This window comes from Camelus dromedarius, chromosome 1 (assembly GCF_036321535.1).
Source record: "Camelus dromedarius isolate mCamDro1 chromosome 1, mCamDro1.pat, whole genome shotgun sequence".
NCBI lineage: Eukaryota > Metazoa > Chordata > Mammalia > Artiodactyla > Camelidae > Camelus > Camelus dromedarius.
Window position 1 is genome coordinate 24,339,017 of NC_087436.1, and position 17,191 is coordinate 24,356,207.

At 38.6% G+C, this 17,191-nt stretch overlaps 1 protein-coding gene and 1 long non-coding RNA gene across 2 annotated transcripts in view; one reads left to right on the top strand and one right to left on the bottom strand.

Annotated features, from left to right (window-relative positions):
* Positions 1 to 1,874: 1,874 nt before the first annotated feature.
* LOC135323222 (uncharacterized) overlaps positions 1,875 to 17,191 on the bottom strand; it is a 60,432-nt gene continuing 45,115 nt past the window's right edge. The window contains exon 2 of the long non-coding RNA XR_010384496.1: positions 1,875 to 6,488. This is a non-coding gene — a long non-coding RNA (uncharacterized LOC135323222). The remainder of the gene's footprint in view (positions 6,489 to 17,191) is intronic.
* MGARP (mitochondria localized glutamic acid rich protein) lies at positions 5,938 to 16,940 on the top strand. The gene is made up of 4 exons (XM_010977705.3): positions 5,938 to 6,178; positions 10,152 to 10,255; positions 14,514 to 14,607; positions 16,078 to 16,940. Exons 1-4 carry the CDS (start codon positions 5,938 to 5,940, stop codon positions 16,560 to 16,562), a joined length of 924 nt encoding a protein of 307 aa, XP_010976007.2. The 3' UTR covers positions 16,563 to 16,940.

Here is a 17,191-nt window from a genome sequence, read left to right on the forward strand (position 1 = left end):
TAGAAACACTTTATTCCTCACCAAAACCCTTTCTTGTGAATCAGTTAGAACTTACATGCCACTTCAGAAACTTATAATTTGAACACTTAGTGTACCACACATTTAACAATTCATTATTTGTATCCCCATTCTGATGTTTAAGTAGAAAGTTTCATTGTTTTATAAATGGTTTTGTGTGTGTTGTGGGCTCTGGTCAATACTTTTCTGGGAGATTCATGGCCCAGATATCTTTAGAAGTCACTTCTGAACATAAATTCAGAGTTACATTATTACAGAATAAGTATTTAATCCAAATTCATTGAAAAGCTAGATATAACAGTAACTATTAACTTCTGTCAATTTGGGGTCCTAGCCAGTAGAACTGGAAAGGACCTTAGGGGTCTTATAGACCAATTTCATAATTTTACAAATGCAAACACCAGAGGTAAAGAGTCATTTGCCCAACATCACTGTGGAAAGTAGAATAATGGACCCTTAAAGATGATCATGCCCTTTCCCTGGACTCTGTGTATGTGGTAGGTTATATGGCAAAGGGAGATTAAGGTTGCAGGTAGAATTATATTTGCTAAACTGCTGAGACATGGAGATGGAGAGATTATCCTGGATTATTGGGTTGGGCCCCATGTAATCACAAGGGTCCTTAGCAGTGAAGAGGGAGGCACCAGAGGGTGTCAGAGTGATGTGATGTGAGAAAGACTCAACTGGCCATTGCTAGTTTTGAAGATGGAAGTGGGCCAAGAGCCAAGGTATGAGAAAGTCAAAGAAATTCTCCCTTGGAGCCTCCAGAAAGGAAAACACCCTGCTGACACCTTGATTTTATCCTGTTGAGACCCATGTTGGATTTAACACCTACAAAACTGCAAGATAATAAGTCTGTGTTGTTTTAAACCACTAAGTTTGTTATAGCAGCAATAGAAACTAATATTGTCACATGGTGATAGACCAAGAAGTAAGGTATCAACTCCCAATTCAAGAAACTTTACATTAAAAGAAACACTTAACAATTCACATCCCTAAAGGGAAGAGAAAACTCTAAGACACCTGAAATTCAGGAAACTGATAGCCTTAGTTGGAAATAAGATACAACTTTAATAAACAGGATCTACTGCATGTCAGGCCTTAAAAATATTAGCTACCTTGTGTGGACTTTCATCTTGATTGTGCCTGTATAACTCCGGGGGGAGCCATTCAGGAAGACCAGGGCTGTCCAAAAGAACTGCCTGCAAAGATGTAAAGGTTCTGCCTGTGCTATCCAATACAGTAGCTACTACTCCCGTGTGGCTATTGCGCATTTTGAATGTGATTAATGTGACTGAATTTTTAGTACTTCATTTTAATTAATTTAAATAGCCACGTGGGGCTAGTGGTTGTTGTATTGAACAGTACAGATGTAGATTATTCTATGAGTAACACCTAGAGTTTTGTCACATAGTGGTGCTGGTAAAAGATACTTTATAAACTAAATATTAAAACCAAACTCAAATTATGTTAAACTAAAAAAAAGTTATAGGGATGCAGAGTGACTCACAGACTCTCATAACAGGAATGCACCTGGGCCTGGAAATAATTGGGGCCTGGAAATAATTGGGGCCTGAAATTCAAACATCAAGACTTTTGGCCTTGGATCTGGTCTCTGTGTATCTATCTGCTTTATTTTCTTGGTGCACAGACCTTCTCTTCCCTAATCCACATCGTTAAAGAGAAGGCTACAGTCAGTGGTTCCGGGGTTTACATCTTAGTTTAAGAGAACAGCTGGACTGAACAGGAATCATTCTGATTGTAAATTTCCAAGAGGTACTTGGTCAAATTATGGTTTCTTTAGCAATAATATAAAAGAATTTCCATAAAAAAGAAGATGCAGACAAAATCGTATGTCAAATGCCATCAAGTTTTTTATTAGAGATAAAATCAGAACTTTTTTCAGATTTAGTATCTGTGAAATAGTCATTTAAATTATGTTCTTAAATTGCCATAGCAAAAAACAAGCTATATGAACTCAGCTTCAAGTATAAGAAGTTGTTAGGGGTTGAATTTTGACCACTCAAAAGATGTGGAAGTCCTAACCCCCAGTATCTCAGGATGTAACCTTATTTGGAAATAGGGTATTTGCAGATGTAATGAGTTAAGATGAGTATACTGGAGTAGGGGGCCCTTAATCCAGTATGACTGGTACACTTACGAGACAAAAAGAAACAGACACACACAGAGGAGACAGCCACATGATGATGGAGGCAGAGGTTGGAGTGACGCGTCTGCAAGGGAAGGATTACCAGTAAACATCCAAAGCTAGAAGAGGCAAGGAGGGATTCTTGCCTACGGGTTTCAGGGCAGGCATGGTCCTGCCCACACTTTGATTTCAGACTTCTAGCCTGTAGAATGGTAAGAGAATAAATTTTGTTTTAAGCCATCCAAGTGTGAGTAACTTGTTATGGTAGCCTTAGGAAAATAGTCATGTCATGTTTATTTTACCACAGAAGAGAATGTGAATAGATGGGAAGAGTACTGAGGGACCTCCAAGAACACTTAAAGAATTTACCATCTTGATTACCCTTTCCCCTTCATTTAATCTAAATACTTTAGGCCATCAAAAGGGTGGTTATCAGGACTTTATTAATTGCTTGCAAATTTGTCTTCCTAGATACTCTTCTAAATTGTTTCACTTTATATCCATGTTGATCTGTTGAAAGTTCAGGTTATGTAGCCTAGGAATTTAGTATTAAGAAAAACAAAACTATTTGTAGCTTTCTGTGGAGCCTATGAAATCATTCAGTCTTTGAAAATTGCTTTTAATTATATGGAACTTAAGCCTTGAATAAGTATGATTAATATTGCTAGCAGAGGATTCTTACAATATGTTTCAAAACTAGTATCATCTTTGTCAACAATCACAATTAGGTGGAGATCATCTTAGATAGGTCATCTCTGACCCTAGATTCTTGTTTTCCCAACAAGACCAAGAAAAATGTTAAGGATGTGCTCAAGGGCAGTGTTATAAACAACGTGACTAACAGCTGGGAAACTACTGTCTGAGCGTTACAGAGTCTTTTATAGCCAAGATCTACTGTTAAAATTCTCTTGGTTGGGGAGAAACTGAACTTGACAACCCACAGGCATGTTGTCTCTTGGGAACTGTCTCAGTAAGATGTGATAAGGGTGAAGGGTGTAGCTCAAGTGGTAGAGCACATGCTTAGTATGCACAGGGTCCTGGGTTCAATCCCTAGTACCTCCTCCAAATATAATAAATAAATAAACCTAATCACCTCCCCTTCATAAAGCAAACAAAAAAGATGTGAGAGGAGTTTGCCATCAAAATGGAAAGCCACATATCCTACAGGAGCAGTAGAGTAAGTGGCAAATTCCCTTTGATCCAAGAGGCACGAGCTTTTAACTAGGATGAAAAGGGATTCAGAGATGTGGCACTGTTTATCTCACAGTTCTTGCCTCTCCTGGCTGGGATGGCTACATCCGAGAGGACGTAATCGAGTCTTCACAGGACGTTACCATATGATAAGATGGTGAAATACAACGGATCCTGTCATGTGTGCACTGAAAGGCATCAGATCATTGTATGGGAGCCGTGAGCTTGGGCTTAGTCAGAATTTAGGACTGCCTCCTCCAACTAGTTGAGCATGTTTTATACCTAATGTGCTTTAGAACTTACAGAAACCCTATGAATAAAGGAATTATCCACATTTTATTCATATCAATAAATCAGACCAAGTATCTGACTCTGAAACTCAGGCTCTTAACCACAGTATTACACTACCTCGATTTTTTTTTCATGTGTAATATAAGGATAGTCAATATTCCTCCACCTACTCCTTAAGATTTGTTTAGAGGATAAAGTACAAAGATAGATGTGACAATATCTTTGGGAAACGTTTTTAAAGCCCTATATGCATGTGTGTTATGTTTGCATTGTTTTGATTAGTTGGTTTGCATTGTTTAAACCAGTTTGGCTTTAACCAAAGCTCTTAGACTACATTTATCATTGGTGTCTGGTCAGAGATTTCTTTGTGATCATTGACCCTGTTGATGGTAGCCCAACACTCCTCCTGAGAAAAGATGTTGGTTCCATGTCTCTTTAACCTGAAAATATAACCTCTAGGAGTGGTAGCAAAAATCATATCTAGTTCATTGAAGCAAGCCCTGGAACAGTAGTAATAGATACTTGATAAATACTTGTGAAATAAATTATAACCAGTCCCTAGCATCTAGCATGATCCCTAGCATATTACAGGCATTTTGACAGATACTTATAGACAGTTTGACTGACTGATAGTAAGTGGCTGCTGTGGAACCTGGGGATGATCCAGAAGAGCTCAGACCAAACCCAGATCCGGAGTCTACTTTGGAATTCTTAGAGGAGTCCAGAGCAGTGATCTAGGAGTTTTTACAAATGTTCATTATCATTTACAAATGTTTACTTAGAAAGAATCCTTTTTCTAGGAGCTTCCAACACATTAAATGAGTGTAATGGATGCATTAATTCAATTAATTTAAATGCATTTACTGCCTTTGACCATTCCCTCTTCCTGGCAAACAAATCAAAATTCAGCCCTAAGAATACCAAGGAAAGGATGAGCCATAGTGGTAGACAGATTTGTTTTCTTTTTTAATTTTAAATTGAGCAGTGCCAAATTGGAAGTGGTTAGGAGCTCTCGTGACAGATTTGATTTGATTTGTCAATTTGTCCTAACTGCTAGAAGTTCACTAAACAGTCTATACTACCAGTGAGATAGGTAATCACTAGTTGCTGGACGATGTATACTTGATGCTGGTCAAAGGCAGCAAGTGTGCTAACCTATATTTTGTTGCTTTCAGGACTACCTAACTTCTTGGTGGAGGGTCTGGGTCTGTCCCCTTCTTTGGGGCTTGGAAGTCTAAATTTGACCTCTCATTACCTAAAGATGACCTAAATGCTCTTAAGGTTTAATCACTAGGAATAGCTAGTTACTCTAAGCATCAGAAAGCCAGTTCTGACCATTGGCTTGTACTCATTAAATGAGACTATGTTAAATATCACAAGAACTGGTTCAGAACTGAAGCCTTTGAGGGATGTTTAGTTATTCACATGGCAAATGAGCAAATATTTTGCCTGTAACATGCCAAGAGAACTTGGAATTAGAAGAACTATGTTCATGTTCTTTAAAAAAAAAATCATGACCATCAGTCCCTGAACATTCCTCTCCACCACCTGTCGTTTGCTAAACGGAATAAATGCCACCTCCCTCAGAGGATTGAAGTGAAAATTAAAGGAGAAAATTTGTGCGAAAGTACTTTGTAAACTGTCAAATGCCAAGCACACATAAGGGACTGTTACAGTAGCAAACAGTCCCTTCCAAAGATTAATCATTTAGAAAATGTTATAAATATAAATTACTGGTTTCCATATTCAAACCACGACAAATTCTTGTAGCCACAATGAGGCAAGTAATTGAAATCTGGAGGGAAAAACTAATAATTTAGCGTTTTTAGTTGATTTGGAAATACTAGTTTCACATCCCATAGAGGAATATACAGCATTTATGGAGTTTCAAAAGCCAAAAGCCATTGTAGCAGTCAATTGCCTAGACATTCAATCATTACCTGGGTCCCTTATGATTCTGAACATCACCCAGAGCAACAATGGAAGGCTAAGGCTACCCCTCTCCTTGTTTCATCTCCAGGAAACTTCCAGCTATCCTTTCCACTCCCAAGAAACCTTAACGGTGTGCATGAGATAAAGTGAGTGCAGATTTCATACGGCGTGATAAACCATGTCTGCAAGTCCTGAAACATTTCCAGCCCGCTCTGAGGAGTTCCACTAAATGGAACAGTACAGAGCAGGCAGGTGACGGGGACGTCTTGGTTCCGCATCCCTTTGCTGAGATGCCACCATCAGCTTCTTGGATCACGCAGAAATCAACAAGAGTCTAGAGATTGGGTTGTGTGAGAATGGTGGGGACGACCAACCCCTACGCACGTCCCCGGGAACGCCCGGACGGGGCGGGCAGGGGTCGGCGCCCCTCCCCGGGGCGGGGCTCGCCCGGACTCCCGTCGCCCCGCAGCCGGCGCGGGGTTACAGAGGCTGCTGCGCGGCGGGCAGCTGGCACGATGTATCTCCGCAGAGCGGTCTCCAAGACCCTAGCGCTGCCTCTGAGGGCGCCCCCAGGCTCTGCGCCGCTCCGGAAGGATGGTGAGTGTTAGGCGCGGGTCCGGGAGCCTCTCCCGGCGTCCAAACCTGAGGAGGGAGGACAGGTGCCTCGCGCGCGGATTGCACGGGCGCCCTGGAACCCGCCTGCCCTTGGTGGGCCAAACTCAACCCCGGGCAGCAGAGGCCTGAGATTGGGGATGCGTGGAGAAATCGGGGAGAGTGGCCAGGAAGACGCCCGAAATTCCTGGAGACTGAAAGTAGGGAACCTTTCCAGCGCAGCTTTTGAATCCGGACTAAACTTTCTGGGTTCGAATCTTGATCTTGGGGAAGAAATTTAACCTCAGGTGCTCATCTGTAAAATGAGGACAATAATAGTGTGAGTTTTAGGGAATTAACATGTAGTTAAAAGCGCTTAGAAAAATGCCTAACTGTAGCCGTAGTTTACCACTTATGTTAATATAAGGACCAATGCGCTCTCCAGCTTCAAGAGGAAGATGGCCACTGATCTGAGGGCCAGGCAGGACGCGGGAGGCAGTGCTGGCCCCGCAGAAGTTGAGAAAATGCTCTTGAGTAAATAAACTCAAGACTTGGCGAGGGCTCGGCAGCCACAAGCCTGCGCCGTGGCATCCCTAGTGAGGAAACGGCCTTCGAAGCACTTCCCTTAGGAGATGCAGAGAGATCTGGAGCTGTCCATCCGTTTGGCTGCGTCGCCCATGCATTTAGATCTTCTAATGCACGCGAAAAGGGAGCATATTTCCTAAAGGGGAAGTGGCAGTGCGAGCTGGAAGCTTATTAAATAAAAATTGACGTGTACGCAAGTGCCTAGCGTAGGGTCTGGGACATTACAGGTGCTTCAGTGTGGGCATAAGAGCGATTTTCCTGCCAGCAGCCGGCCGACCTGCGCCCAGATTTGCGCTCCGGTGCAGTTCTGCCCCAGCCGGCTCTTTCCTAGTCCTCATCCATCTCCCCTCTCTTTTCAGTCTCTAATTGGGGTGGCAGATCTTAGACAACCTCCTAGAAAGTTCCTAGTTCTCCCTTCACGTCGCCTCACTTCCTAAGACTTGTGAGGTAGCTTTAGCCCAGTTCGTGCGTTTGAGCCGGGAAGAGAGGCTCCTGCGGAAAATTCCATGGCCGGTTTTTTGTTTGTTTTTTCACTTTGATTAGGCCTGTGGTGGTGATAGTGGTGGTGGGAAGGAAGGGAGGTATGTCCAACTAGCTTTATCTCTCTCTTAAAATGCTCCTGGGAAGAAGTTGACTCCAGCAACAGAAATAAGGAGTCTTCGTTTTCCTTGATCTTTATAGCGAGTAAGATAGAGCAGAGTTTTCACTGGTAAAATAGGGGGAAGCCATTCATTTGAAACTTACGAAGATAACGGGGCTATTGTAATTGAGGGTGGAGTGGGGAGAAAGATGAGCCCCCTGACCGTGGCCTTTCGCGCTGTGTGACCGCCACCCACACTGTCCTCATGCACAAACATACACATCTTTTTTCTTTTTTTGTAGATGCACGTTTCAGATAATTTCCTCTCAGCTTGTGGCAAAAAAAAAAAAGTAGTTTAAAAATTCTAAATAGGTAGTTAGCAACACTGGTTGTAGCAGTAGTGGTCTTTTGCTCATTTTCATCTAATTGTTTGTAGTACTGATTTATATATGTATTTTCAGGACTACTATTGCCTGGAACTTTGGACATTAACCTTTTATTGGTACTTCCTACTTTGACGAAAAATGAAATTGTTTCCGTTTTATTGAAGGATAAAATTTTAACTGTGCTCATCAAATTTTGTTCTTTGGGTTTTGCTTTTAAAAATGTGAAATGTTAATGAATAAATAAATTAGATTTATAATAGATCACCAGAAAAAACACAGAAAGGCAAAATAGAAGTCGCCTATAATCCTACCACTTAGTAAACACCACTATTCGCATTTTAGTATACATAGTGTTCCAGACCTCTTTTCTCCTTTCCTGCATTTTTTTCTTATGTACATTCCACATATCTGAGATAGTCCTGTATAGACTATTTTGCTATAACTTTTCATTTACATTTACTGTATTGTAAATATTTTCTTGTGTATTTTTCTGCAAAAATTAAAATATCTATTTGTTTCACATTTATGAATATGCTAAAATTTGTCTAATTAGTCTTTACTGAATATTTATTTCCCATTGCATTTCTCTTATATAACTTTGCCATAACTGTGTTTTGTTTGTCTTTACTTAAGTCTCTGATAGTTTTATTTCTTCCTATTAAAAAAAACTTTTTGATATTTATGCCTAGTTGCCAACTATGAAAGCTATATATTCTCTATTTAATAACAGATGTATTTTTAAACCAACAAAAACCCCACTACAAGTCAAAGCTGTAAACCTCTTATAGCCTCTCTGGGCACATTTGTAGGAAAAAAAAATAGTTTTTCTAAGAGATGGTCATTTATCTCCAAACTAAGAACATATATACAAAAATCTTTCCAGTTTTGCTACTACAGATATTTGTAGCTAATGCAAATGTCTTAAGATTTGCCCTCTGTAAATCATAACCTCCTCCTGGTCCCTACACCCCTGTTCTCTAGGGCAGGCCACATCAAATTGCTTTCCATTTTCCAAATCACACATCTCATGCTTTTTGCACATGCTGTGCCTTCTGCCTCCAGTGCAATTTTCCCTTCCCTTATTTATCTGACAGACTCCTCCTTTCCTTCAAAACTCAGGTCATGTCTTTTCCTTCTTTCTTTTTTTTTTTTTTCGTGTAATAAATTTTTATTGACGTATAGTCAGTTTACAATGTTATGTCAATTTCCAGTGCACAGCACGGTGCCTCGGTCACATGTGAACATATATATATTCATTATCATATTCATTTTCACCATGAATCACCACAAGATACCGAATATAGTTCCCTGCACTGTACAGCATGAACGTGTTTATCCATTCCATATATATATGTCAGTATCTGCAGGTCATGTCTTTTCAGTTGTGACAGCTACCTCTAGCCAACTAGCTGAATTCTTTCACTGCATTTTCCTGCTACTGCTGCTTCTACTTACCTCCATTACAGCATTTGTCATACTGCCTTGCAATTATTTGTCTACAGTTATTTGTCTGTGCATCGGTTCCCTCTTTCTAGACTGTGAGCTACTTGAGACCACAGACCTTGTGTGTCCTTTTCACAGTCACATCCTTAATGCTTCTTAAATGCCAGACACATAATAGTAGCTCAACTGTATTTAATGAACGAATAAATAAATGTCTCCACCTTTTTAATCTTTAAAATAAAGAATATGAGCTGTATGAACTTTAAGCTTTTTCTAGCTTTGAGTCTATTATAAAAATTTCAATTCCAGGGCATATGGTACATACAAATTCTAGCATGACAGAATTAATATATTTAAATATAATAATATAGCACCTTTATCTATTTTTATTAGCTTGTACAGAATTGTACTCCTATTTTAGATAAAACCTTATGGTAACATTTGTCTTTAAAAAGCTTGTATTTGCCCATCTTTAAAGACTTTATATTAAAAAAATTCAAGTTTCTTCCTTAACTACATTTGTATTACACATTTATAGAAATGTGTTGGATTTCAACATGTTTTATTTAACATATAAATTTGAAGCACAAATGTGCTTCATTTTTTTAAAAAATTATCTTTTTCACTGAATCCTGTGGTGTAGTACATACAATAAACAGCTTTCTTTTGCTAATATGCATCTCGTTTGACTGTTAAAATTGTTTAGTCCTTTTGTCATTTTTTTCTTTATCCTCGCCTGAACTCCCTCCAAGAAAAGCATAATGCTAAGCATCAAGATGACAGGTTTTATAAGTACTTATCAAATTAGATTGGGAAAATGTCAAGTGGAATTATTACCCTACCTTGTAACACTGTATTCCCTTAAGCTAAAATCAGTTGATGTTAATAGATTCTAGGTTCACTGAGGCGAAAATTTTAAAGATGTAATCATTTAAAATCGTTTTGCCTGTGGTAGAGCTAACTGTGTTTAAACTTGTTTTCCTAGCATCTCTTCGCTGGATGTCATCTAACAAATTCCCTGGATCATCTGGATCAAATATGATCTATTATCTGGTTGTAGGTGTCACAGTCAGTGCTGGTGGATATTATGTAAGTGTTTAACTAACCCTGTTCAGGAATTCATATATTTTACAACCTGTGATAAAACTCAAAGCAATGTCAAGGCTAGGACATGGGATTAACTAAATATATAAGATTATGGAAAAAAATTTTAAGTACAAAATACTGAATACCACTAAGTATGAATGACTTAGTAAAAGCAATGTTGTTATAAATACTAATAGTACAAATAGCTGACATTTGAATGTTTACCATATGACAGAATCATCCTTATTTAATAATTACAACAATTCTATAAGGTAGGTATTATTATAAACATTTAACAAGAACTATTTTGAGAGATTAACTTTAAAAAAATTAATAGACAATTTTTTAGAGCAGTTTTAGGTTTACAGAAAAATAAGCAGAAAGGACAGAGAATTCCCATACACCTCCTCTCACCCCTCTGCCCCCTTTTCCGTACAATCTTGCTTTAGTGACGTACATCTGTTATAACTGAGTCGATATTGATACATTATTATTAACCAAAGTCTATAGTTTGCATGAGGGGTCACTCTTTGTGTTGTACTTTATGTGGGTTTTGACAAATATATGACATGTATCCATCATTACAGTAGCATGCATAATAGTTTCACTGCCCTAAAAATACCCTGTGCTCAAAGTATTCATCCTTCCCTCCCTCCTCCTAATCTTTTTACTATCTCCATAGGATTTTGGTTTTTTTTTTTTTTTTTTTTGAAGTTTTCAGTTTTTTTTTAAATAATTAAAAAAAAATTTTTTTTAATGGAGGTACTGGGGATTGAACCCTGGACTTCGTGCATGCTAAGCATGTGCTCTCCCACTGAGCTATACCCACCCCCTCCATGGTTTTTATTAGCTTTATATCTTTATATACTTTTTTTTTTAAAGTAGTATTTATCTATAATTTTTTTAATTCAAAAGTCATATAAAATTAAAAGACTATAAAACAAAGCTTTAATAGTATGATTTTGAAGCTAAAAAAGTGAAACATTTGTGAGTTAATAAGATAAACCTATTTAATCATTCATCATTTTGTCATAAACTTTCTAAGTGGAAATCTAATCTTTATTATGAATAAAAGTAGAATAAATATAAATTCTTCAGAAACCATAAGACTACACAATCACTACATTTTGTTTTGGCCCTACAGAAATATGCATAAAGGGATTTTTAGTCATAACTGGCAGTTTGTAGGTCTATGCAGATGCCAAAACCAAAATACATATTCTAATCTTCAGAAATTTGAAAGCCTTGAGAAGCCAGGAAACGTCAAACATGTCACTTATATTATTACCCTACCCTAATCTACCAGCTTTCACTCATACCCAGATTCCTCTGCTTCTGACATCTTTCTACTGCTTAAAATTGAATTCACTGCCCAGGGCTACTATCATTGGATACAGGCCACTGGAAAAACAGATTAAACTAGGCCATGTGATTATGCAGGAAGCTGGAAGACTGAATTTCATCTGGGCATCACTACACTGCTTTCAGGAGGAAATACAGAACGTGAGGCACTCAAAAACCCATATTCTGGCCCTCCCCTTCCCCTCCATGTCCTGCACTAAAATAAATTCGATATTAGATTTCTCTGAATTAAATCCACAGATGCTTCATACCCAAGAGCCCGTTTTTTTTTTCCAAGTAAAATCTACTACTAGAGCCTCTTTGAATCTGAGAAAGGCCCAGGTCCCTTCAGTATTTTGAGGGTCTGATATCTTAAAAGACAAAATGCCAGACTGGTTTCTAAAAGTTGTGGTATATTTTAGATGCTAACATTAATAAATAAATATCATTTAGAAATAACTTCTAGCTCAAGTGGAGTGCATGCTTAGCATACATAAGGTCCTCAGTTCAATCTTCAGTACCACCTCTAAAAATAAATAAACCTAATTACCCTTCCCACCAAAAAAAATAATAATTTTCAAAGTCTAAATTTGAGACCCTCTCTTCTAATAGACCTTTCTTCTACTCTGTGCTTGACTGTGTTCAATTTGGAAAAGTTAGATCCTCTGGGTTACATGTTACTATGAATTATTCTTGTATTTCACCTCTTTGATTCTGCTTTAGCAGCTGAATTGTGTTTTAGCCCCTTGAACAATAAGACTAATGTCCTTGGGATGTTGCGGCTGGATGGTCATTTCAAGGACAGGAATTTGGGCAGAGGTTCAGTTTTACTGTACTGAGAACTGAGGGTGCTGATTCAGCCTCCTGGCCCTGTAAGCTGTCAGGAGATCCCACCCTATTAGGAAAATATTCCTGCTTTTATACAAAAATGTTGACTGTCATCCCTGCTGATCCTGTTTGTTCTGTGAGTTTCAAAGCCAGATGATTCAAGTCTGAATTCACCAAACACCGTGGGTTTGTTAAAGGGCCACTTTTGCATCATTTCCACCCCCAAGGTTATGGATTTTCCATTTTCACAGCCTAATTTTAACATACTATAAAATGGTTTGTAATTTGCATAGGATAATTTTTTTTTTTGAGGGGAGGAGGTAGTTAGGTTTACTTATTTATTTTTGATGGAGGTACTGGGGATTGAACCCAGAACCTCATGCATGCTAAGCATGTGCTCTGCCACTGAGCTGTATCCTCTCCCTGCATAGGATGATTTTTAATGATGTGCTTGGTTCATGATTATTAAAAATTGAGAAAATACTACATATAAATATACAATTTTTTTTAAAATCTATATTCCTAAAAGATAAATCACTACCAACACTTTCTTAAGCTGAGATAATACAGACAATATTATCTAATTAGTGAGATTATCTTTTTTCTTTTAAAGTGAAAGCAAGTTTATTTAGAGAGAGACACACCCCATAGACAGAGTGTGGGCTGTCTCACTCAGAAGGGAGAGCAGCTTAGGAGATACACACTCCATAGGCAGAATGTGAGCCACCTCAAAAGGCGAGAGAGAGGCTGTGAGATGTGGGGTGTTTAGTTTAAAATGAAAGGAGATACACACTCCATAGAGAGTGAGGGCTGTCTCAGAAGGCAAGAGAGAGAGTGACCGAGATTTTCATTTTGAAACTCTCATTGGCATATAGGAATACAGGCCAGAGATGACTACTTGAATATGAAATTAAAGAAAGCCTGCACATTGTCTCTATGATAAAGACAGCTTTATTCCCAATTCTGTTTCTCAAGTAAAACCCGCAGGCAGGACATACTGCTGCTTTTAGTGACTAACCCTAGCTTACTTAAGGGATCTTCATTAGGGTCTACAAATCTGTCAGTTTGGAAGACTTTTTGAAAACTTTTTATTGTGAGAGAATTGAGTTTCACATGCAGTTATAAGAACTAATACGGAGAGAGTGTGTATACCTTTTGTCTCATTTTCCCCAGTGATAACATCTTTTCTAACTATAATGCAGTATCACAACCAGGAAATTGACATTGATGACATCCATAGACCTTATTCAGATTTCACCAGCTTTACATACACGTGTGTGTGTGAGTGCGCACACTCACATGCATGTACATAGTCCTAAGCAGTTTTACCACATGTGTAGATTCATGTATTCACCACCACAGTCAAGAGACAGGACAGTTCCATCACCACAAGGGTCCCTTGTGCTGTTCTTTTGTGCCTGTACTCACTTCCCTCCTGCTCTCCCCTCCCTCCTACTTCCTGGCAACCACTAATCTATTCTCTATTTCTGTATTTCTTGTCATTTCAAGAATGTTACCCCCCTAAAAATAATGTTACATAAATGGAATCCTAAGGTATGTAACCTTTTGAAGTTGGCTTTTTTTCACACAGCGTAATTTACCTGGAGATTCATCCAAATTGTTTCTTGTATCTATGGTTTATTCTTTTTATGGCTGAGGAGTCTTCTTTGTTATGGATGCACCACAGTTTGTGTAACCAGTCACCTGCTGGAGGACATCTGGGCTGATTCCAGTTTTTGGCTATTACAAATAAAGCTACAGTGAGCATTTGTGTACAGGTTTTTGTGTGCACATAAATTTCCTTTTCTCTGAGTTAAATGCTGGGGGGTATTTGTAAATTGATTCTAGCATGATTTTTTTTTCTTCCTTGTCTTTCTGTCTACTTTGTGTATTCAGTTATCTTTGACCTCTCTTAGAGCATTTGTGTCTTTCCTTTTTTAAGCATTCTACTTATGACAAAGATTTCCAAAGGGGAAATAAAAGAGTAGGTGGTGTGTATTGGTTTCTCTTCTTTGAACTGTATATACCTTTAAATTTGGCATGATGAGTCTTATAGCTCAAGAAATAAACTTAATCATACATTTACTTTCAGACTTACAAGGCAGTCACATCAGAGCAAGCCAAACCCAGTGAACATATAACAAATTTGAAAGAAAAAACCAAAGCAGAGTTACATCCACTTCAAGGTAAAGTGAGTTTACTATATTTTTTTCCCGTGAGGTACTGATTTTCATCATCTGTGTCTAGCAATGAACACTATTTGCTTTTGGCTTCTTTACTAACTAGTCCAGAATGGCACTGGGTAAGAGTCTGTTCAAAAAGGAAAAGTCCAACCAAAGCCTAAAGAATACTGTTAGACATTTTGGATGAGTGCATTTGATAAATGTAAACGTTGTACATTTGTACTGCTGACCAGCAGCTTTGACTTCTTTGTGTGGTGATATTACTTTTCCCTGCTCAGGCTTCCATTCATGCAGGCCTAATTTTAGTATCTGTCTCTCTCAGCAGCTTGACCTTTCATTTCCCTCAGTGTTTTTTAAGTCATAAAACTAATTTTGTTTCCATTTTGGCTAAGACCACCTGTGTAGTGACACTAGTAGATTTGGTCATGTCTGCTGAGTCCCTCAGTTGATCTGATTGATAAAATGGCAACTTATGGGAACAGAAACTTTACCTTTTCGCTCTGATGTATATTTCTTCCCTTAAACTGCTTGCTTTAAACCATAATTTTTCCATCTCAACTATAATGCCATTATTATCAAATACTATGATCACTATTAAGGGACAGAGGAAATAGCTGCTCATGGACCAGTTTTAACCTTTTAGTCATTTAACCTTTAGACAACAATAAGAAACAGTATATCATCAATAAACATTACTGAATATAATCATGAGAATGTTAATCGTAATAATAATAAAATACAGCATTTCCATAGCACTTCCTTGGTTTTAAACCCTTTTCATACACATTATTCTAATCAATCCTCACAATAGCTCTGTGAGGTAGATATTATTAGTATCCCCATTTTACAGATGACAAAACTGAGGTTGAGAGAGGCGTAGTGATTCCTCAGTGTCATCAGCTAGTAAGTTGGCTACTTTTCCATGCTATTTCACATGACACGTTGCCTGTTTGTTTTCATGGTTTCTATCTGAATAAATAATACACGTAAATTATTATTTTTTTTAAGCAGGTTCAAAAGGGTTTGCAGAATAGCAGATCCTCAATTTTACCTCCACAGAGGCAACCAATAATACTAGTTTCTTTGTATCCCCTGGATAGAGTCTTTGCAAATATAGCTATCTAGGTCTATCTTACCCTTTTGTCCTAACACAAAAAGTACCATACTATATACATTGCTCTTTGCTTTGCTTTTTTTCACTTAACAGACTACCTTGATTCCATTTCATGTCTACTTATTGACCTGTCTCATTTATTTGTTTGTTTGTTTGTTTGTTTGTTTGTTTGTTTGTTTGTTTTAATGGCAGTGCCGCAGATTGAACCCTGGACCTCGTTCATGCTAGGCATGCTCTCTTGCCACTGAGTTATCCACCCCCGCCCCCCTCATCTTATTTGTTTTAATGACTGTGCAGTGTCCCACCATATTTTCTTGCTCTTTAAATTAATACTTTGCTTAATGGACTAAATTTTAAAGGTGAAAAAGAGAACGTTGCTGGAGCTGAGGAAACCAGTTCAGAAGTCCCTGGAGCATCTATAGTGGAAGCGCCGGTGGTGGGCGCTGAGGATACTCCGGATGCTACAGTTGCAGTCGTCACGGAGGCTTCCCCCTGCCCAGAAGGTGCGGAGGCTGCTCAGGCGGAGGCTGCGGAGGCCGTCGCCGTGGAGACCGTCGCAGTCGGTGCTGAAACTCGGCCAGAGGTTACATACTCGGCGCCCGGCGAAAGCGCAGAGGTCGGCCCTGAGATGGTGTCCCAGGTTATGAGCGCAGATCCGGAGGAAGCTGCTGCCATCAGCAGTGATAAAGGTACAACAGAGAACCAAAGCTGTGGCGAATATGCTGAACCAGAAGAAGAAAGTTCTCCAGTTGAGCTAGAACCCTCTGCTGGGAATGATTTACAGGAAGAAGCCAGTGTTGGTCCCGAGGGCGCCTCAGCCGGAGGCGAATCGCCTACTGATTGACACTTCAGCCAAAAATGCCCTAGAGGGGCTGATGGGTGTTTTTGTAGTTTTAGTAACCTTAGTTTTTAAAAAAGGCTTCTCTTCTAGAAAACGTTACTGTGCCTTGAGGACTGTTGGTGTCTACTGATAGATTTCAGGATTGAGAGATGAGAGATTTTACATGTCTGAATAGTTTTCTACTCTCTAGGATCAGAATATGAAAGCTGTAAAGAGTTTAGAGTTTCATCTCTGGATTGAAATTTTATATCAGAGGCATTGAGCTATCTATACAACCTGCGTTCACTTTAATTTTGCTATAACTTTACCTTTCTTTAATGTATGTAAATCTAGATTCTTGGGTTTTGATCTGAACTCATTTAAATAAATTTGGAAACTCTTTAGTGCTTCTATTTTTGTTTACTAATATTTATATATATAAATAATACATATTAATATACACACATGTGACATCACGTGAACATTGCAATGTTATCAAAGAAAACATATAATCTATGGAGAACTCAGCATATGACAATATTTCCTTTCTCCCATTACATGGGGGCTGTGCCGATATTTTCCATTTTGGTTTAGCTCATTTCAAGCAATGTTTACTGAGGACTTCCACTTTGTGCCAGGGATCATTCACTCAT